Genomic DNA, 20,787 nt, shown 5'->3' with positions numbered 1-20,787 from the left:
GAGAGTCAAGTCAGACAGGAAGAGACATGGCAGGGCATTTGTTTCACCTTCAAAATAAAAGCAAGTATTTGTTAGTGGTATGTTTCAGAGGTTAAGATGGGTTGTAGATGCTGATGTTTTCAAAGTTGACGCACATCTGATTACAAGCAACAAGTTTGCACGTATACAATATATGAAACAAAAAAAGAGTTGCCAGGAATCGTGGCTCTATAATATTCAAAAACCTACATTTAGCCATGCCAAGCAAACATTGCAAGCTTACATGTATTTATTTAAGCATGATATTCAGATATCTGGTTTACCTGATATATGGCTCTCTGTCTTGTCCTTTCCTACTGGGTTAGTAACTAACATTTGATGCATCACTGACGTATCTCCAGATTTTTACTCTGGGTTATTGTGTCTGTAAAACATCAGAAAGTTTTAAATCATGTCCCTTACGAATTTATCAAACAAACCAAAGCCTCACTGGAGGAAAAGGGCATCACACAGTTTTGTATTATATCACATGAGCACATCTCGTCCTCCTGGATTTTATTTTCTTCATCCCTGCCCGGATGTGGTGCCTGTGTTGTGGGTGTGTTGCCAGTGGGGCTCAGGGAGGATGAATGAGTGTCTGTCACTGGAGTTTCTGCAGAGTTCACAGATACTATGGCTGAAGTCCTGCTCTTTACTCTGCTCTTGTTTCTGCATCATGGATCATTTATCCTGGTTTCATCCGGACCTGCTGACGACTCAGTGACCTCCACTTCTCCTTCACCTGTGACCTCCTTTTCTGTAGGACACACTATGAGCCCTGCAAACCACACGGAAGACCCCCCCACTGGATTCACAACAGACAAACCTCAGACGAGCAGCAAACATGTGACTGAAGCAACAGCCGAGAGAAAAGCTCCAAGCCCAGAAACTGAGGAAGAGGATGAAGGGCCTCCGGAGTTTGGTGAGTGGCCACTGAAATAATATTGAATTAATATAAAATGTTCTATTGTTTGTGGATTCTTATTCTAATTTCCTTGATCTCCAAATAAAAACTCTCTAGATAAATTAATAATAAAACATGAATTCAATATTACTCTAATGATTTATAGTTTTTACCTGTGATAAGGATTCTTGCTTCACTCTAGTTGTTAATTGCTCTGTTAAATTCTCTGGTTTCACGTGTTTCCTTTTCCTGTAAAGAAAAACCTCTGTGGTGAAAACACACTGTTCTGAATGTTGTGAGTCACTTTAACTGTTAACTAACCTCTCATGAAAAATGTGTTGTTAATCTTGCAAATCAGATGCAACAAACTATCTAGAAGCTCAGAGGTGTTATAGTTGTGGGACTAAATAAACTCTGAGGATTTCAGAGGTTCCTCGAGGCTTCGTAGATTCTCAGAGGCGGAAAACGAGCTTTGTTTCATATCTGCGGTCAGGGAGTCGGTGTCCGAGGGTTGGGGGAGGATGTTCCGCATTCTACCCTGTGAGCACAGAGAGCGTTCAGCCGTGTTCCACTGATGAAAACCAGATGTGAAAAAACAACAGAGAACAAGACCCCTCACTCTCTGTAACTCCTCAAACCCTCAGGTTCATGAAAGTGTTAATTTTACTGTACACTCACTGGGGCTGGAGCCAGTCGACTCAAAAGTAAATAGACTCAAACATATGCAGCCAAAAAATGCAGCTTACATGAAAACAGTCTCAGATGTTAGAGATGGTTTGTGCTGCTTGTTGCAGCCGTGCACTGAATCCTCATAACCTTCCATCAAATGTGAGAGAAAAGTGTGTCTAGATCCTCTCAATCAGGCAATGCTAACTTTTCCACATTGTAATAATAATGTAATCTCATAATAAACTTGTTAAAATGTCACAAAACTTTGATCTATATAAGCGTAAGGTCGTGTCTATCATCCAATAAGATGCAGCCACCTTTAAAAATATGACTTTTTTGCTATTATTTGAAGAGATATATTTCAAAATGTGCTTTTCAGACCATATTATAGTTGGTCTTGACCCTTTGAACTTTGATCAATCAGTCCCGAAAGTTAATCATCTGGAGATATACACCCAAGTCACATACTCACAAAGTCTGGTGAACATCCGTCCATGCATTGTTGAGTAACTTTGTACACACACACACACACACACTTAGAGAGCGCAGAGTAACACCACTGACCTGAACTGCCTTTTCTTAGCGAGGAGATCGACCAGGAGCGTTGTAAAGAAACCCAGAGTGGTGCTGAAGAAACCCCGAGTCCTCAGCAAGAAGCCAAAGGTTGTTAAGAAAACCAAACCGCAGGTCAAACCGAGCGTGAGCCAATCAGGGGCCGGCGCGGACGCGGCCTCACGTATGTACCGGGATCCGCCCTGAAGGATTCAGCATGTCACTCAGACACGGGTCAGATATTAGAGGCAAATAGTTCCCAGTGCTTTCACCTTCAAAGTGGAGTTTGCTGCAACCGGAGAATTCAAGTGATTCCACATTTGGAGCAAACGCCGGAAAGCACCAGAATCAATCTTCAACTATTTGCTGTTCAAGTTCCCAACATCTGATTCCAGCTGAGGAAGCACATCCTGAAATCCAGACTTATAAAGAACTCAATCTGAGCCGCTTCTCTCAGTTCTCACCTGAACCTCTTTAAATTCTAACCGTAGAATACAGTTTGGTTTGCATGTCTCAGTTTCAGCCTTCAGGGACCAGCATCAGTCCAACAGCTGCTTTGTGTAGGGTTTTCTTGTGTTGCATGTATACTTGTGTGTGAGCTGGACCTGGAACTGAGCCCAGTGTAGATGTGTGTGTGTGTCGTCTGGACATAAACACTCAAATCAGAGCTGATCCTCATTAAGAATCAATCAATTTTCTGTTTTTTCACAGTTTAACTCAACAACTTGTCGACAGGAGCAGTGATTATTACACTCATTTGCAATATTCTGTATATAAAACACTTAATTTTCTAAATATATCAATGTAGCCCACAGATTTTCAGCCATGTTTGTTTGTCTTTCACTGTCCTGCTACAGACTGATGTTTGATTCACAGAATGTTTGGAGGAGCTGTCGAAGGTCACGAGCAGAAACACATCGGTGATAAGATTTGTTCCAGTTAATCAGAGACACTTTTCAAACTGTTCCCTGAACATGCAACAAACTGCTTTAACTTTTCAGCACATTGTGAAATTTCGACTAATCCTGAAAAAAACACATGATACACTTCTGTGAACTTTAGTGAACCTGTTTGATTTGTAATCCTGCTCAGCTCCACTCAATAATCTCGACCGTTCCACTTCTGAGTGTTGATCCTGAGTGGATGAAGCTCTGAGACCTTGTGGATAAAACTCAAGAGGATGAATCATCTCATGTCTCCATCTCCCCCCCCGACGTCCCCTGTGAGGAGGAAGAGGAAATGAAGCAGATCAGATTTAGATAAACACAGGGAGGAGAGAGTGGGTTGTTTGTTGTCCCTCTTATCTCGAGAGGAAGTTTACGTCCTCAGATTCAGGAACAATAGTGAGATCGAACAAACGCACAAAAAACATGACGTGCAACCTGACCCTCAGTTTGTCTTTAGGTCTAATCCACTGTCTTTGTCTTTCGGGCATCACGTGTCAGTTTGCTGAGTCCGTCCAGGAGAAATCTTTACTTTGGCAGAAATCGACACCAACAAGGAAACTTTACTCCTTTGAAGCTGAGACACGTTCTGAGTCACAAGCGGCTCCACAGAGATCCAGCTGGACTACAAGGCTAAATGGGGAAACGGTCTTTCCAGGGAAATGTCACACACGTTTAGTGATTAGTCATGTTGCTTCTGAACCTCAGGCTGACACTTTTTAACAGCCGGTAAAATGTCCAAACGCCAGGAGGAGGCACTGAACCCTCCAGACAACCAGAGTGTGTCTGCCGAGTTCTGTGGCAAATCAAATCCCTGCTGCACTTTAAAACCTTCAAGTTTTAAGTTAACACCTCTGCAGACCTTGTTCAACTAATCATCTCCCGCTGCCTATGCCAAATTAACCAAACTCCCTCCACATGATCATTTTGAAACTGTGATTAAATCTGTCTCATGGTGTCAGAGTGTCCTCCGCTGGGCCTGGAGTCCCTGAAGGTCAGAGACACTCAGCTGAGGGCGTCCTCCTTCAAACGCAGAGGCCTGGGACCTCACCGCGGCCGCCTCAACATCCAGGTAACCACGCAGCCTCACCGTGAACCAGACCCTCGCTCTCCGGCTGCCCTGTCCCTTTGTACACCTGTGCTCGTCTTGTGTCTCAGTCGGGGGTGGAGGACGGAGACATCTACGATGGAGGCTGGTGTGCTCAGTACAGAGACAAGAATCAGTGGCTGGAGGTCGACGCTCGGAGGCCGACCCGCTTCACCGGCGTCATCCTGCAGGGCCGCAGCTCCATCTGGAGGTCAGAGCGTCGCCCAGAGCTTTAGTAGCACCAGGAAGAGGGATGGGAAATGTAGTTTTATAAAGCAGCTTGAAAATATGTTGATTTCAGAACAAAGTCCCTGTTTATTTGAACTGTAGCATCATTTTAAGACTCCAAGCTTCCGTCAGCCTTTCTTGATTTTTCCTCTCTGGTTGATGACCTTTTATTTTGGACCTCAGCTTCCTCCACATCACATGTAGAATAACGTGAACCACATGTGTCTCGCTCCCAAACAGCTGGAACGTGGTGCACACCTACAAGGTCCAGTTCAGCAACGACTCCCTGGTCTGGAAACCGAGTATGAACGGGACCGAAGAGGCTGTGAGTGAATCGTTTCTGATTCTACTTCTTGAGAATTATTTCTGCTCCTTGGTACATTTTCCATCTTTCATATGTCAGAGCTGCTCTGGTTGTTGAACCAGTGACGTCGCTCATGGACTTTGTTATAATTGTGGAAAAAGCCAGTGGCTGAATTAACCAGTAATCATTTTCCATTTTCACATTTTCTCACTAAAAAAGACTTTGGCTTATGAAATATACATTTTACAATTCAGGGCCCACTGAGAGTAACGGTGTCAGTAAAAATGTTCAGATTTTTATGTGATATTGATATTTGATATTTCTGGTTTTCATTGAGGTGAAAGAAGATATTGGTAAGTCATCAGGTCGACTTTGTGGTATCATTCTGGAAGTTAAAAAGTTCTTCATCTCAAAAAGATGAAATCATAAAGAAAGATACACAAGTGGAAGTAAAAATTCAGGATTTTTAGTGTGATAACTTTATCTTCTTCTTTTCTATCTTCTCAAGGAGCTTACCTGTTAGTTTAAAGATGGTTTCTTAATTTGTTTCTTATTATATTCCCCGTGTCTCCCTGTGTCTCCCTGTGTCTCAGGTATTCGAGGGGAACCAGGACTTGGAGACCCCCGTCCTCGCCCTGTTCAACACGTCCACTGTGGCTCGGTACATCCGGATCAACCCTCAGACCTGGTACGAGAACGGGACGCAGGGAGACATCTGCCTGCGAGCCGAGGTGCTGGGCTGCACACTCCCAGGTACAGGCCCCCCGCAGATTTCATGTTACACATTTTAATGTTAAACGGCTCTAACACACTCCTCTCGAATTTCATATAGATCCAAATAATATGTACGCCTGGCAGACGGAGCCGAGTGAGTCCAGAGACAAACTGGACTTCAGGCACCACAACTACAAAGAGATGAGGAAGGTAGGAGAGCGAGTGGCGTTCGGAATCACCTCAAATTCATAAAGAAAATTATGTTCTGTGACTTTTCCACTGAGATTTAAACACAACCACAAAGTCTGGAGAGAGAATATGTGTAAAATTCCAATGTTGAAAAATTTTACTATTTATTTTCATAGTAACTCCTGGAAGGTTCAACTGTGTGTAGTTGTGCGTGTGTTTGTGTTTGTGTGTGTGTGTGTATGTGTGTGTAGTGCAGTCTGTCCACCAGAAGTAAATATTATGTGAGGTTTCACTTCACCGTGACAGTGTCCTCACTGACCTGCCACTACCTGTGGTCAGTTTGAAGACACCGTGTGTGGCTGTCAGAAAAGAGCCACACACACACAGACACACACACACACACACACACACACACACACACACACACACACAAACTCACATAAAAACTCTGTGGGGGCTCGTTGGAATGTTGGAATAAGCTCTGCATTTAGATTTGGTTAAGACAGATTTGTGGATGCTAAATTACGTCTCACGCAATAAACATATAAAGAATTTAACTCAACTCATGTTAGTGTCTATCTCTATAAACCAGACAGACAAAATGATTAGTAGTTAATTGACAGTTAACTCAACAAATTCTTGAAATTCACTTTACAAATATTATTTGACAGTTTGGGAAGTTTCTGAGGTTTCTCTTTCTCTGAACATCTGACTTGTTTGTGTGTTTGTTTGTTTCCCAGCTGTGACTCGAGCCCACATATTCTCCCTCAGTCAGATTCCACTGACACTCAGAGTTTCTGTCCACAGCTGATGAGGTCCGTGCACGAGTCGTGTCCGGACATCACTCGAATCTACAGCATCGGAAAGAGCCACGGGGGCCTGAAGCTCTACGCCATGGAGATCTCTGACAATCCTGGAAAACACGAACTGGGTGAGATGCTCGGAGAACACTGATGTGACAGTTGGTGACTGGGATGGTGACTCATAAATTAATGGTTTCTGCAGAACAACTCCGACCAAAACCCCAACACCACAGATTTGCTGTTGGGATCCAGCTCCGTTAATCAATTTTATCGACCTCATGCATTTAAAATATGTCGTATTGTGCAGGGAAGTAGATTTTATATGCAAAGAATATAAATATATAGATATCTATCTGCACAAACCCAAGTCAGTGGAGTCTCAGAACCACAGAGTTCAGAGAAGTGGAACTCCTCCACATTATTGGTTTTGAGGGGATGTGTGAGATTTCAGAGCAACTTGTGAGAGAAATGTATGTGAAGAAACACATGAAGGAGATTCCAGGTCCTTCTCTGTGAAAACACAGATTCTGTTTATAACAAAGTTCTGAGCGCAGACTCCTCATCCTCACAGAGTCTGATTATAACTGCACAATAAAGATATTGGATTTATTCACTCAGTCCTTCTAACTGTCTTGATTTATGATTTCATATAGACCTTATTTGGACATTTCTGGGCTCTGAACATGAGCAACACCAAAAGTAAAAGCATTAAGCTGTGAATTTGAACCTGTTTGTTTGTGGTGCGCCCCCTGCAGGTGAACCCGAGTTCCGATACGTTGCAGGGATGCACGGGAACGAGGTGCTGGGTCGAGAGCTTCTTCTCAATCTGATGCAGCACATGTGTGAAGAATACAAACGTGGCGACCAGCGCATCGTGCGCCTCGTCAAGGAGACTCGCATCCACCTCCTGCCCTCCATGAACCCTGATGGCCACGAGACGGCTTTTAAAAAGGTGCCTGGGACTCGGGTTGTAATGATCAGACACCTGATGTATGAATTCAGATCACCTGACCCTCTCCATCCTTCTCCATCTCCGTCATCCTCAGGGCTCGGAGCTGGCCGGCTGGGCCACGGGCCGCTACAGCTACGAAGGAATAGACATGAACAGTAATTTTGCAGATCTGAACTCAGAGATGTGGAACGCCATCGAGCTGGAGACGGACCGGTCCAAACTCATCAACCACTACTTCCCCATGCCTGAGGCGTACACCTCTGAGAAGGCCTTCGTACGTACACACACACACACACACACATATATATATTTAAATACCATTTCATGTGTTACTCTTAGTTTTTCATAGTTGAGAAAACAGGTTTTGTCAAGAAATTAGTCTTTAATTAATAATGTTGTTATTACTGCTGAGAAATTATTGGATCTATCTTATGACCTAATAATAATTACACCATAGCCTCACTATTAAACTGGTCGAAGTGTCCAATTTAAGCCAATATACTATATACTACACGAAAATGATGATTTTAATATTTCTACAAAGAAAATCTTTAAGAATCATTTGAAATTTTTCTTTTCTACACATACTGATTCCAAGTTATCTGAGATTTATATAAATATATATATATAAGTACTATAAAACAACAATAACTACAAATTAACATTGGATTGATTTAGAAAAAAAAGAAAATAACAAGAACATAATAAGATAAAAATAATAACAAATAGAGGATATTTTTCCAAAGCAGCCGTTTTTAAATAAAACCAAAACAATAAAGCTTTAGATTCTTAGAAGGACGAGTTAAAGACGTCCTCTGAACATCTGTATAAACTGAGCTGGATCTATTTCCCCGCGACTGACCTCAGGTGGCGTTCGAAACCCGAGCTGTGATCGACTGGATGCAGAACATCCCGTTTGTCCTCAGTGCCAACCTCCACGGGGGGGAGCTGGTGGTCACCTACCCGTACGACATGACCCGGGACTGGGCCCCTCGGGAGCACACGCCCACCCCCGATGAGAGCTTCTTCCGCTGGCTGGCCACAGTGTACGCCAGCACCAACCAGGTCCACCAGTCCTCCTCCCCCTCCTTCTGCTGACTGACTGAATGAAGTGTTGGATTGTATTGTCATTGTGTTGTTACCATGTTGTTGTCTTCATCTCTCGTGGCTGCAGGTGATGTCCAACCCCGACCGGAGGCCGTGCCACAACAAGGACTTCATCAGATACAACAACATCATCAATGGAGCCGACTGGCACAACGTACCAGCAAGTAAGAAAGAGTGTGTCTCCTCATGTTAGCTTGATCTACAGTTATGTTTCTGAGATTCATAAACTTATATTCTTTATTCACTCCCATGTGCGGAGTACAGAAAGGACTTGAGTGCAGAGTTTCTGTCCAACATCCATGCGATGAAACAACTTCACATAATATCTGTGGCTGTTATTGTTCATGTCCAGGAGGGAAGTGAAGTTTCACAGCTTCAGGCCTAACACACAGCTGCTCGTGTGTTGTGGCTCCTGCAGGTATGAATGATTTCAGTTACCTCCACACCAACTGCTTCGAGGTGACGGTGGAGTTGTCCTGTGATAAGTTCCCTCACGCCAGCGAGCTTCCCATCGAGTGGGAGAACAACCGAGAGTCTCTGCTGGTTTACATGGAGCAGGTCGGCACCAGCGCTTCTCTCTTTGGTTCTCCACTTTGCTATATGCTGAATTTTTTATATATCCTCAAATTGTTCCAGGTTCACCGGGGGATTAAAGGTGTGATTCGGGACAAAGACACAGAGGCTGGAATAGCAGATGCTGTGATAAAGGTTGATGACATCGATCATCACATAAGATCAGGTACAGATTAAATCTCACCTCAGATTTGAAATCAAGGAGGTGAATTTAAGATTCTCATCGTCTTTCTTCATCTGTTTCCAAAACTAGAATAGACACATATCTCCGCCAAGATACACCAAATTTCAAACGCTCATAGAAATCAGATAACAATTTGCCAGATTGTTTTTAATCAAGATCCATCTATTATTATTTGTCGGTAAATTAACAAAAAATGTCAAAATACCATATTTCTCGCTGCCTCCTGATCAAGATCAATATTAAATGGATTTTTCCCTGACCCACACCACAACCCTCCACGTGGTAATTTATCAAGTTTTGATATGTTGCTTACAAAAACAAAACTACAAACAAACACAGATGAAAACATTGGTAATAAACACACTTATGAATCTTGGAAGTTTAGATATTGATCCATTCACTCAAGGTATTGTTCTAAGAAGTTGTAGCAGATGTTTTAAATAACAAATGCATATGGAAAACGTGGATTTAGGCAGTAAAGGAGATAATATACAATAATATTCCTCCATCATAGTCATTTGATTTAAAGCCTTTACCTACATCCCACTTTCCCAGTTACTGATGGTGACTACTGGCGGCTGCTGAACCCCGGTGAGTACAAGGTGACGGTGAGCGCAGAGGGATACCTCCGCTCCTCCAGGACCTGCCGGGTCATGTACGAACACTACCCGACCATCTGCGACTTCCGCCTCACCAAGATCCCCGAGCAGAGGCTGAAGCTGATCATCGGGAGGGGGGGGAAGCTCTCCACGGACCTGCAGCTCAAGCTACGTCAGCTGCGTCTGCGTAAACTCAGGGTCACCACAAAGGCCATCAACCAGAGGAGGGCGGCTGCAGCCAAACGGGCGAAGAGGGTGTGATGAAGAGGAGGAGGAGGAGGAAGAGGAGGAAGAAGAGGATGGTGGAGGATAACATGAGAACAAAGCAGGACTTGTTCAGTTCAATTTGAGTTCAGAGACCTCATTGGAGTTATTTAAACTCAACACCGGTACAAAAACACACCAGATGAATGGAAAATCACATTTCCTGCTGTGGAGCAGCAGAACAACTGTGGGAACATTTCATGGGGGGGGTCTGTGTCATTGTCCATGACATAATTAAACAGCTCGACTTTTAATTTGTGGTCAAAACGATGGAAAACAGGATGTAATTGCACAATTCTTGCAAAATAAAAGCATCATTTCCACAAATCTAGTAAGACTTTCATCGCCATTTTAAATGAATGTTCATAAGCAGTTTTTTTAGGAGAGATTTCCAGGTGAAAGATTTTAAAGTTTCTCTTTGTTTAACATCATGTTGATAAAATGGTAAAAGACAATTTGTGAAGTTTTATGGGATTTGAGACTTTAAATAACAGACAAACACATTTGGTGAGAGGACACATGAACTGAATCTTTATTTATAACATATTTAACATTTAACACTTAAAAACATCAGAAATATAACTAATTGAGAATCATGAGCTTCCACTTGATACCGTTTCTCATCCTCGGTGGAGGCATCACCTCAGCATCTGTAAAGAAACAGCGTTTTAAAATCCTGGAAAAATCACATGATACCGATACAGATCAGATATATGAAAAGAGAAAACAGTGTCAGAGCAGAAGCTGCCGACCTGGTTGTGGAGCTGCAGGTCTCTGCTGCTGCTGCTGGAACGAGGCCATGATGCTGTTTGCAGTCGAGTTTGGTCCAGTGAGCTGAAGAGATGAGAGTTAAATGAAAAGAATAAGATCTTAACTCTTTGGGAATTGACTTTCTGGGATATTATCATGCCTTTGGATTAAAGTTTATAGAAAAAGCTGAATTCCTCATGAAAGTCTTTTCACAAAATATATCTATACGTCTTAGACCACTTACGACAATGAAGACAAATTGAATATTTCATAACTCAAGTGTGAAAAGGGCATTTCACTGATATAATGGTGGATTCTGGTGTGGTACTTACCGGAGCCTGGTTGTTCTGGAGGCCTTCAGGCCACACCTCCGGCAGCGCGGCCTCCATCGTGTGCAGAGCCTCGTCGTAGCTCAGCTGCAGCTTCTCCGCCTGCTTGTCATACTGGAACAGCACCAGGCCCTTCAGCAGGTTGTGCACCTCCTCTGCAAATCAACAGGATTCATTATAACAATATAAAGAAGATAAAGATGTCTCAGTGTTCCTCTCCCGTCTTCTTACCCCTCATCTTGTCCACGGTGGTGATGATCTCACCCAGGGCGTACATCAGCGCTCTGTCCTCCAGGGGGCTTCCTTCCTTCAGACTGAGCTTCTTCCGCTCGGCTTTCCGTCGGTTCTTTGACGATCTCCTGCAGACGGAGCATTGAATTAGAAACTTTTATCATTCATCACAAGGACTAAGTGTTTGAAATGAAGATGAAGAATCACGTGAGGTTCTGTCTTACGAGGAGATGCGGGAGTTGCTCTGGGAGTATTTGGAGCCGGTCATCACGCTGCTGGCTTCAGAGTAAAGCTCAGCATCAGGACAGTCTGGACCTTCCTCATCTGAAGGAGAAGACAGACAGACAATCATTGTGTAAAACCCCAAACACAGCTATTGAACCACACTAGCCTTCCATGACTTGTGACTTATTCTCACCCAGCATGTCCAGTCTGGCCTTTTCTTTCTGCTCTCGAACCACAGCCAGTCGGGTCCTGTGTCGCATGAACATCGTTATCTGAGCCTCCAGGAAGGCGGTCTGAGTGCCGACAGCTGATACAAGACAACAAGACACACACAACAAAACATCACAAGACCATAGTTCTTTGTGTGGCCTCTTTATTTCAACTGAACAAAGCCATTTGTTTTTGTTTGGCCTCCTCATTAGTTCTTTCATCAAAATACTTCAAACCAATTTGTCTCTTCTCCTCCAGTTTCCAGTCTGAACTGTTCTTACCCTCTAGCAGAGCAGGTCTCAGGTTCGTTTCTGTGATGTCCTGCCGGTTGTGCATGTAAATCTGAAACAGAAAGAAGGAAATAAACCATCACACAGAGAAAAAACAGAGGGACTAAGACTCTTCACATTTGAAGTCGTTCGAGAAAAGGCTACGTTATTATAAAAAGGTAATTTTGCTCACTGACCAATCGAAGCGCCTCTTCCCAGACTGCACCTGTGATCAGAGCCAAGATGGCTTCCTCACAGTCCTGAAACAAAGACACAGACTCTGAGACCTCGACTAGCAGCAGCAGACAGAGAGGTCTCTGTCACTGGTTTGATTTTGCTCAAGCTGTTACTGGTTCTATCAGCAGAGGATCTTACTTTGGCGTACTGGTCCAGCAGCAGAGCAGCTTCTGAGAACCGCCGCTGTTCAATCAGCTTCTCTACAACAGAAAGAAGCAGAAGCAGTCAGGACGAGGACGAGGACGAGGACGAGGACGCACAGACGGACCCACACCGCGTCCCACCAGCCACCCGTCTGTTGCCATGTTTACCTGCCAGGTCCCGGGCCAGCAGAGCGAGCTGGTCGGGCGGCAGCGGGATCTGCTGCGCCACACAGATCGCATTCCTCCAGCTGGAGCTGCTGGCGAACGCCTGCAGGGCGCTGACGGACTCTCCACATCGCCACAGCAGCAGGCCGGCCTGCTCCGCCTGCTGCTGCTCCACCAGGTGCTCGGCATAGGAGCAGCTCAGAGCCTGGGGGTCAAAAGTCAAGGTTTTAAGGGGGTGGATTTTTATAATGATGAGCCGTCTGTGGTGTGTTGGTTACAAACTCGTCACCTTGTACTGAACGCTGTGCGCTGGGAACAGTCTCAGAGCTTCGCTGTAGAGTTTCTGCTCCTTGACCAGCTGCAGAGCTTCAAGGAAATGTTCCTGTCCTGAGCACAGAACACAGAAGGGTCACGCTCAGCTCGGCTCTTTGGAAAATAAAACTGCTAAACACCGGCACAGCTTGGATACTGGAAGCTTTTCAGACAGGTAGCAGAATAAATTACTCCACTACAAAGAAAAGCACAGGTGGGTTTCAGAGAAAGAGAAGCAGTGAGAGGAGCCCACATGACAGATACAAGGAGACTGACCACACTTGCTGAGGTGGAGCAGAGCCTTGCTGTAGCGCTTCAGGTGCTTGTCGATGGTGTAGCGTTGGTAGTTCGGCTCCAGGCGCTTCAGCATGTTTAAGAAGGGGAGGTACTCTTTGGGGTCCTGCGGGGGGGGGGGGGGGGGGGGGGGGGGGCAGACAGATACAAATAAACATTGGCAGAAGATAAGATGATTAATTCATACAGAAGTTACATGAGTGATGAGTGATCATGTCTAATATCGTGGTACAAAGGATTTTCTAGTTTTTATTCGTGCTGTAGAGAACATGTCTCCTCCTCCTGTTCTGAGTCGTACCTTCTGGGATTTCTCCGCCACCATGAGCACCAGGTCGAAGTCATACGTCCCCAGAGAGTGTTCGTAAAGGTCGTTGACGTTGACGAGGAAGAGGAGGTACTTCAACGCTTCTTCAGCACTGACGGCGCCCGGAGCTGCAGAAGGATTTTCTGGACAAATGCACACAGAGCAGGAAATTATGTAATAACTGAGAATAAAATTAAACATCCTCTCCTTGCACTCACTCTCTACTGTGCCTGTATGTGTGTGTGTGTGTGTGTGTGTGTGTGTGTTCATGTGTTGTAAACTTTGTGTGTGTGTTCAGCTGCCGTAAACTGTGCCTGTGCTCACCTCGAAGCTCGTGGACTTTCTGCAGAGCGACTTCCAGCTCTGGAACCGTCTTCTTCACATGAGCCGTCAGTATTGACAGACAGAACCTGGAAGGTGACAACGCAATCATTTAATGTCCCACTAGTTCTGTTAGAAGATTTCTGACCAAAGAATAAACTACACAAAAACAAGAGACATCCACATGATGCACTTTCTAGTCAGACAATTTAAATGAATGAATTCTAAAACTATATTTAATATCACTGACTTGTTTGGATCCATTGATTCCATGGCGTTCCGTAGAGCATCACAAACCACATCCACCTTCTTCTGCCCAGAGAGTCGCTGGGACTGAACTGGGCTGCTCTCAGGACGAGGGTACATGGTGCTGGTTGTGTCCTCGTCTCTGGGCACAGAAGAAGAAAGAATGTATGTTAGAGAAGATTTAATTAAGAATGTTTTATGTGAAATCTTAATTCTTCAGGTGCAACTTACTTGAGCTCAGTGAGGAAGAGGTTGATGAGGTTGATGGAGTTCAGTTGTTTGATGAAGGTGTCCATGTTCTCCAGGAAAACCTGCAGGAGGAAAATAAATATTATATATTTTTGGTTATTCATTGATAGTGACCATGTGAAGTTTTGTTTAGTGTCTGTATCAGAGAAAATGTAGGATCTGCAAGTTAGAATTCAGTGCATACCTTTGGGTTGTGGTCATAAATGAGGTTCAGGTTGATCCTCAACTTCTTCATACACTCAAAAGCTTCTTTGAACCTCAAACTGAAAAAACAAAACAAAAAGAGAACATTTATACAGATATATATATATATCTGTATATATTTGTTTTGGGTATAAAGCAAGTCTTGGTTTAGGTGAAATAGTCAGGTAAGCCTTGTTAAATAGCCTTGTTAAATAGTTCATTTAAAAATCAAGTATAATATATGATGGAGGAAATCAAACCAACCCGTCCAACCACTTCCTGAGCTGAGCCAACACCAGCGCTCTGTGATGAACAGTCTCCAGGTTCCCACGAGGCATCTGGACACAAACCGAAAGGAATCAGAAACTAACAGAAAATCTTCCTTCATATGAAAACACTCACCATCAGCGCCACAGTTATTCCAGTGAAGGTAGCCACGTGTGAGTCTTTGCTGAACTGACCTGTAGAATCACTTTGGTGTCTTGAGGCACCACAGTGACGATCCTGGATCCCCGCTCCACCCGACGCAGGGTCTCGTCATTCTGACCTCCGTCCGAGGACAAGGCCGTCTGCAGCCCTGTCGGAGCAAAGGTCAATTCAATCAGCTGCTTTCGGCTCGTGGACTGAATGTGTGAATCCTTGACCTCGAATCTGAATATATCAAAACCCTGGACGTGTTGAATGTGTGTGTTTGCCTCCACTTTACCTTTGACCGTGAGAATACTCAGGTGGAGGCAGCGGCAGGTGTGGGAGTGTGTGGTGATGAGGAGGAAGTTGTTACAGACGGCGAAGGAGGAAACGTTGGAGGCCAGCTGAGAAAAAAAACAAACATAAATGAAGATATACACAGCATTAGTTTCTCCCTGTCACTTAATGAACAAACTGAGAGCGACATCATACCTCTGTGTCTCCAGCGTACAGGTGGGATCTGTCCGTCAGGCCCAGCAGATATTCCTGAGTAGATGAAGAAACACTGTAAACAAGAACTCTTCCACTTGTGATTATAAATGTAATTACAGTTCAGTGTGTCTCTACCTCCCCACTGATGCTGCAGAGCGCCGTCTGAACGCAGGGAACAGGGAAGTTAGTGGTACACCCACTGGCGTCACGCCAAACGTCCACCAAGGGCTCAGCACAATCTGCACAGACATATTACAAATTAGCCTTAGTTATGGAAACAAGAGTCAAGATGGGAGCAGAATTATAGAAGAAATGTCAGACGTATGTATTTCATCTTCATTTCAGTCATGTATCCTGTGTGGATTGATCATGATGGAGCCGGACAGCAAATTGTAAGTGATTAAAATAATGGGTTGATAATTTTATCATAACTTATCATTTTAGAGTGTTGGTTACTGACCCCAGAGAACTTTCCTGATCTGTCCGTCCTCCAGCTGTAAGGCCAGAGTGCCGGTCTGAGAGCAGTGAACCATGCTGACCACCACACCGTCCACTTCTATCTCCCACCTGGGGCATAAACAAAACAGAGGTGTAAGTCTCTTTCCAAGCTTTGCAGCGTAAAGAAAGTGGCCACAGGAGCTTTGTTCAGTTTTCCAACCTGACAGCGAGCGTGTCACGATCGTCCTGAGCCGGTCGGAGCATCTGCAGAGTGGAGGAGGTCGGCAGCAGACCGGAGCTGACACACACAAACAGCTCGTCCTCCAGCCACAGCAGCTGCCGCAGGGCGAGAGGGTCGTCCCGTAGAAGTGGTCCACTGCAGGACGAAGAGGGACAGCCACACACAGGGTCAGGTGTGGACCAGGAGGAGACAGCATCATGCACAGTGTTGTAGGTCGTTGAGTTACCTGAAGGTTTTCTGAAGGACCAGGGGACGAGACACAATCCTGAAGCCGTCAGCTGTTTTGTCGGCATGTTCTCCTGAATCTGGATTAACAAGAGAATAAGCAGGTTAAATAAAAAGAACACACAGGTAGGGCAATGAATTTGAACCAGAGCATAAAGACAGACTGATACTTTAACACATGAGAACAAATAGCTGAGAAGTCATTCTGAAACCTGGTCCATAACCTACCTTGGCCGTAGACCGAGATTTCTCCATTAGCGGTGAACACTGCCAGCTGATTGGTCCTCTGAGGTTGGCAGAGGAAGGTCACCTGGTTGGCTGGTGATTTCAGCTGCAGCTCCGATGAGCACATGGGCGGAGGGACGATACCCTGCCTGAAGGTTGTCATCAGGATTTTATCTGAGGGGCATTAGATGAATTTAAACGTCATGCTCAATCCTGCTAGAAGCCTGAGCTCCTCGTCTCATTGGTCCTCACCTCCATCGATCACAGCCACGTTGGCGTTGTCAGTGGCGTCCAGCCCGGGACTCCGCTCCGTTGTCCAGCCCCAGTCGTAAGTGGTGGTGGACCAGTCGCGTCTCACCAGATGGAGCTTCAGGGGGCGTTCAGGGTCCCAACAGACCGAGACCGGCGCCTTCTGAGGGTCTCGGCCGAAGTTCAAACTCTGTTTCAGGTACCAGTGGTAGTTTCCTACGGTCCACAGCTGGACTGAGGAGGGAGCATCAACAAGTTTAAAACTCATTAAAGAATCTTATCATGACAAACATTGTATTAATCATTCATTCAAAGACTGGTGTAAACATGTATTTAAAATGTCAGTTGTTTAAAATTAGCTTCTTAACAAAGTTACAATTATTTAAGTTCCTGGTATTTTAAATCTCGCATTTGCTAAATTTACATGAAACACAATTCTGACAAAACATCTCAGCTTATAATCATCTTCTAAAAAGAGTTTTTTCAGGTTAGTTTAATCTTAATTGAGGAATATGGGGTTTAATGTCTGTTAGGATTTTGAACTATGTACTTTAGTGACTCCTAGTGGTAGCATTAAAACATTCTACGGTGATATTTGAGCTGAACTTACTGTAAATGTTGACCTGTCCATCCTCTCCAGGCGTCATGTCCTCCAACCAGACAAGTAGAACTGTAGAGTCAGTGTTCCACAGCAGATCCTTCACCTACAACACACTCAGCAGTCTAATAAACTGAAATCACTGTCTGCTGATCATTCCACACTGATCCTCCTGAGTTTTATTAAAAATCAGAGTTGGAACCGACCTTGGCCTGGTCCTTGCTGAAGGGCAGCGTGAAGTCTCCGTGCAGGAGTCCGTTCTTCTCCATGAACACCACGCTGTGTTTGTTGGGATGGCGCTGAGTGCTCGCTATCAGGCTGCCGGAGGGTCTGACACCAAAACAGAAGATTTTAAATTAATGCAGCCTTTATTTTCATATAGATTATTATGTTTTTAGAAAAGACACCAGGTTCTTTTGCTTGAACTCTTACTTCCAGCAGAGCGCCTGCTCCAGGCCGTTGATGGGCTCACTGGTGGACTGCAGGACTCCCTCTCTGTTCCACACCCGCACCTTCCTGGCTCCGGTCTGAGGACAGACGGCACTGACGGCGAACAGTTGACCGTCTCCTCGCCACGTCACCCGCGGCCTGCGGTCGTCCCACCCGGCCGCCGGCTGCACCTCCTGTGTGGCGAGTTAACATCATTCAGAATATTGTTTTATTTTGTGTTCAAACCCTGTAACTGTCGTTGAATCCTGACCTGGCTCTTCCTCTGTGCGGCCTGTTTCCCCTCTGAGCCGTGGAACTGCGTCTCCTTCTTCCCCCAACCCACTGTGATGAACTTTCCTGCAAATCACACAACATACAGAAGAATAAAAGATTTATATAAACATCGTTCAGTCATATTACAAGAATGTTGGAGTCCCTAATCTGAGCAGAGTCCACTAGGAGCCACCGTACCTTCACCAAAGTCGTCCTGGTGGATTCCAACCTCAGTGATCGGCTCAAACTCTTTGGTCATCATGATGATTGTTTCCTGGCCTGTGATAACAAATTAATTACGTTATTTCATTTGTAGCACAGTTTAATATGTTTTGTTGAAGTGGAGACTTTCCTTACTGAGCACTGATCTCTCACTAATGTCACATATTGTCTCGTAGAGCAGAATTCAGTAGATAAAGGCTTTAAGCTCCATGTTGAAACAAGATGGGAACATTTATGTTTGCAGAGATGTTAGCAATTCTAGAAAGAAAATGTTTTTGTTGTTGTATAAAAATCTGACCGGTTGTGAGAATGACGAGCTCTTCATCGGGACTCCAGCTCATGGAGGTCAGACCGCTGTCCACGCTGCCAACGCACTCCAACTGTACAACATGATCACAGACAGAACCCTCATTAACATAATGAGTTTCCATCCTTAATCCCACAACAACCTCAAAGCTAAAGCTAACTTCTTGACCCTCAAACAGCACTTTGTAGATGTGAGCACCTGGCACGTGTTGAGGTTGAAGAGGACGACGTCGCCACCAGTTGTGGCCACACACGCCGACTCCAGTTCCGCCAGGTCCTGCAGTCCGACCACCAGCCCGCTGCCGTCCTCCGGGAGGAAACCATTCGCCGTTAATGAGGCTTCATTGACAACCTGCGGGGGAGAACGAGAAAGTCAGAGACAACTGTCATCTCCACTCGTCGACCAGAACTAAGTGGAAATGCTTCTTCTACAAACTACAGCAGAGATCAATCCCTCCACCAGACTCACCTGTTCCGTTCGGGCGTCGTACTCTGTGACGGAGTACTGGGAGGCGACCAGCAGCGAGCCGGTGTCGGCCCGCACGCACAGGAACTGCGGTGAGCCAGGACTGTTCAGCTCCGAGCTGCACAGACTCTTCAGCAGCTTCAGGTTCCTCATTTCACCTCCGGACGGACGGAGAACTCACCGAACCCGAGTCTGGACCCGGAAGCTGCAGAACACCTGAAACAGAAACATGACACAGGCTCAGAGATTTAACCACAGACAGACAACTTTCATAAGATCAGTCTGATATAAAGAATCAGAAATGAACTCATGAGAGAGCTCCGTAACACCAACACAATTACAGATTATATTAAAGTATATTCTACAAGCAATAACCACTATGTGCAATTGTGTTGAGGTTTTCTTAATAATTGATAACAGGTTTGATCTGGGACATTACTTCTTTGTTGCACAACCTCAATCTACTGTTGACTGAGCATAGTTTTAATAATTCATCAGTTTACAAAGAGACACAACATTTATCTCTTCTTTTCTCGTTTCAACACAATAGATCTTTCAGACTGAACAGTTAGAAGACGCCTGTAGGAAACTAAGTGTGTGTAAACACAACTGCTACGTTAGATTAATCACTATTCAGACTCACACACCTCTTACGAACCACACTCATTATAAAATAAAGATTATCCCACAGGTTTGAATCACATCGTAAATCTGGTAGTTGTTGTTAAACTCCTCAGTAAACCTGGAGACTTCTTCCATCACAGCATCAGCAACACAACGATCCAGCCAAAGTCAAACATGCTACATAGACCACAGTTAAACCACAATAACGCTGAGACTCTAATATAAAAACATTATGAAAACACTTCATTCAGTTTACTGAATAAACTATTATAATAAGACTGTGCGTCCTGTCCGACAATGGAACTGTATATGTTAGCTTACCGGTTATGCTACAGGAGCAACGTGTTCTTAGCGACGTGACGCGATTAGAACACGTCGCCTATGAAAAGTATTAATGTGATAAAACAACAATGAAACTCACCGAGAAGAGATGAAACCTTTAAAATGTCAACAACACAACAACACGCATGTGGCGCTGTCACACTCTAGACTTTTCACCTCCGCCACAGCGACGGGATGTGTGGGCTCTATCGCCCCCTGGCGGCGTGGAGGAGTAAGAACACATACGTTAGAGACACAGGAACTTTGTTTTGAGGATTCAGTTCATTACATAGAAATTGTTTAATTAGGAGAATTAATAACAATAATAAGGAATAGTACAAATTATTATTAGTGTAATAATAATATTACACTAATTTGACATTTGACTTACAGATTGGATGTTGCACACTCTATGTTGATATTTATACATCTGCTATGTATACATAGTATATATTTACATACTCCAGTCTACATATACAAGACCATCTCACATGGGCCATAATAAGTCTTAAATGGACAATGTTTATCTGAAAAGTAAGTACAAAGTATAGGTAAAAAGTGAAATATGACATAAAGTAGACTTGAAGTAGCTATAAATAAAAAGAGAATACATGAGTAAATACAAATACCTGATCATGAAGTATAATATCATGTTTGAGCGAATGTTTTTATTTTTCCTTTTCAGACCTCATAGATGTCACATGGACCATA

General features: G+C 44.3%; 2 protein-coding genes across 2 annotated transcripts; one reads left to right on the top strand and one right to left on the bottom strand.

Moving 5' to 3' along the window:
• The first annotated feature begins 651 nt into the window (after positions 1-651).
• Positions 652-10,416, top strand: LOC133958637 (probable carboxypeptidase X1). The gene is made up of 14 exons (XM_062393539.1): positions 652-940; positions 4,050-4,159; positions 4,246-4,385; positions 4,643-4,727; positions 5,300-5,459; positions 5,539-5,630; positions 6,417-6,540; positions 7,168-7,364; positions 7,459-7,638; positions 8,232-8,429; positions 8,539-8,635; positions 8,890-9,029; positions 9,108-9,210; positions 9,784-10,416. Exons 1-14 carry the CDS (start codon positions 652-654, stop codon positions 10,086-10,088), a joined length of 2,220 nt encoding a protein of 739 aa, XP_062249523.1. The 3' UTR covers positions 10,089-10,416.
• A 178-nt stretch (positions 10,417-10,594) lies between these two features.
• Positions 10,595-20,295, bottom strand: elp1 (elongator acetyltransferase complex subunit 1). Its single transcript, XM_062393538.1, has 36 exons — positions 20,177-20,295; positions 19,135-19,347; positions 18,865-19,017; positions 18,658-18,739; positions 18,336-18,416; positions 18,136-18,221; positions 17,868-18,058; positions 17,642-17,765; positions 17,448-17,541; positions 16,841-17,071; positions 16,592-16,762; positions 16,365-16,443; positions 16,118-16,273; positions 15,920-16,026; positions 15,595-15,698; positions 15,460-15,513; positions 15,266-15,371; positions 15,021-15,136; positions 14,824-14,897; positions 14,561-14,639; positions 14,359-14,438; positions 14,132-14,269; positions 13,885-13,970; positions 13,555-13,703; positions 13,239-13,362; positions 12,940-13,037; positions 12,654-12,855; positions 12,481-12,542; positions 12,303-12,365; positions 12,118-12,178; positions 11,820-11,933; positions 11,626-11,725; positions 11,402-11,529; positions 11,174-11,325; positions 10,844-10,925; positions 10,595-10,741 (listed from the first exon to the last, which is right to left on the bottom strand). The coding sequence occupies exons 2-36, from the start codon at positions 19,282-19,284 to the stop codon at positions 10,674-10,676; spliced, it is 3,945 nt and encodes a 1,314-aa protein (XP_062249522.1). The 5' UTR covers positions 19,285-19,347; positions 20,177-20,295; the 3' UTR covers positions 10,595-10,673.
• Between the last annotated feature and the right edge of the window lie 492 nt (positions 20,296-20,787).

The sequence above is a fragment of the Platichthys flesus genome, chromosome 8 (genome assembly GCF_949316205.1).
Source record: "Platichthys flesus chromosome 8, fPlaFle2.1, whole genome shotgun sequence".
NCBI classification, from domain to species: domain Eukaryota; kingdom Metazoa; phylum Chordata; class Actinopteri; order Pleuronectiformes; family Pleuronectidae; genus Platichthys; species Platichthys flesus.
The sequence above is the reverse complement of the archived record's forward strand: the minus strand, read 5'-3'. Positions and strand labels throughout refer to the sequence as shown.

Excerpts from the sequence above, each read along its gene's own strand:
- LOC133958637 (XM_062393539.1), top strand. The coding sequence starts at position 652 with ATGGCTGAAGTCCTGCTCTTTACTCTGCTCTTGTTTCTGCATCATGGA. Across the intron at positions 4,386-4,642 it reads GGCCGCAGCTCCATCTGGAG|CTGGAACGTGGTGCACACCT; the intron begins GTCAGAGCGTCG and ends GCTCCCAAACAG. Across the intron at positions 4,728-5,299 it reads TGAACGGGACCGAAGAGGCT|GTATTCGAGGGGAACCAGGA; the intron begins GTGAGTGAATCG and ends CCTGTGTCTCAG.
- elp1 (XM_062393538.1), bottom strand. The coding sequence starts at position 19,284 with ATGAGGAACCTGAAGCTGCTGAAGAGTCTGTGCAGCTCGGAGCTGAAC. Across the intron at positions 17,766-17,867 it reads GAGCAGGCGCTCTGCTGGAA|ACCCTCCGGCAGCCTGATAG; the intron begins GTAAGAGTTCAA and ends TTTTGGTGTCAG. Across the intron at positions 12,856-12,939 it reads CGCACAGCGTTCAGTACAAG|GCTCTGAGCTGCTCCTATGC; the intron begins GTGACGAGTTTG and ends TTTGACCCCCAG.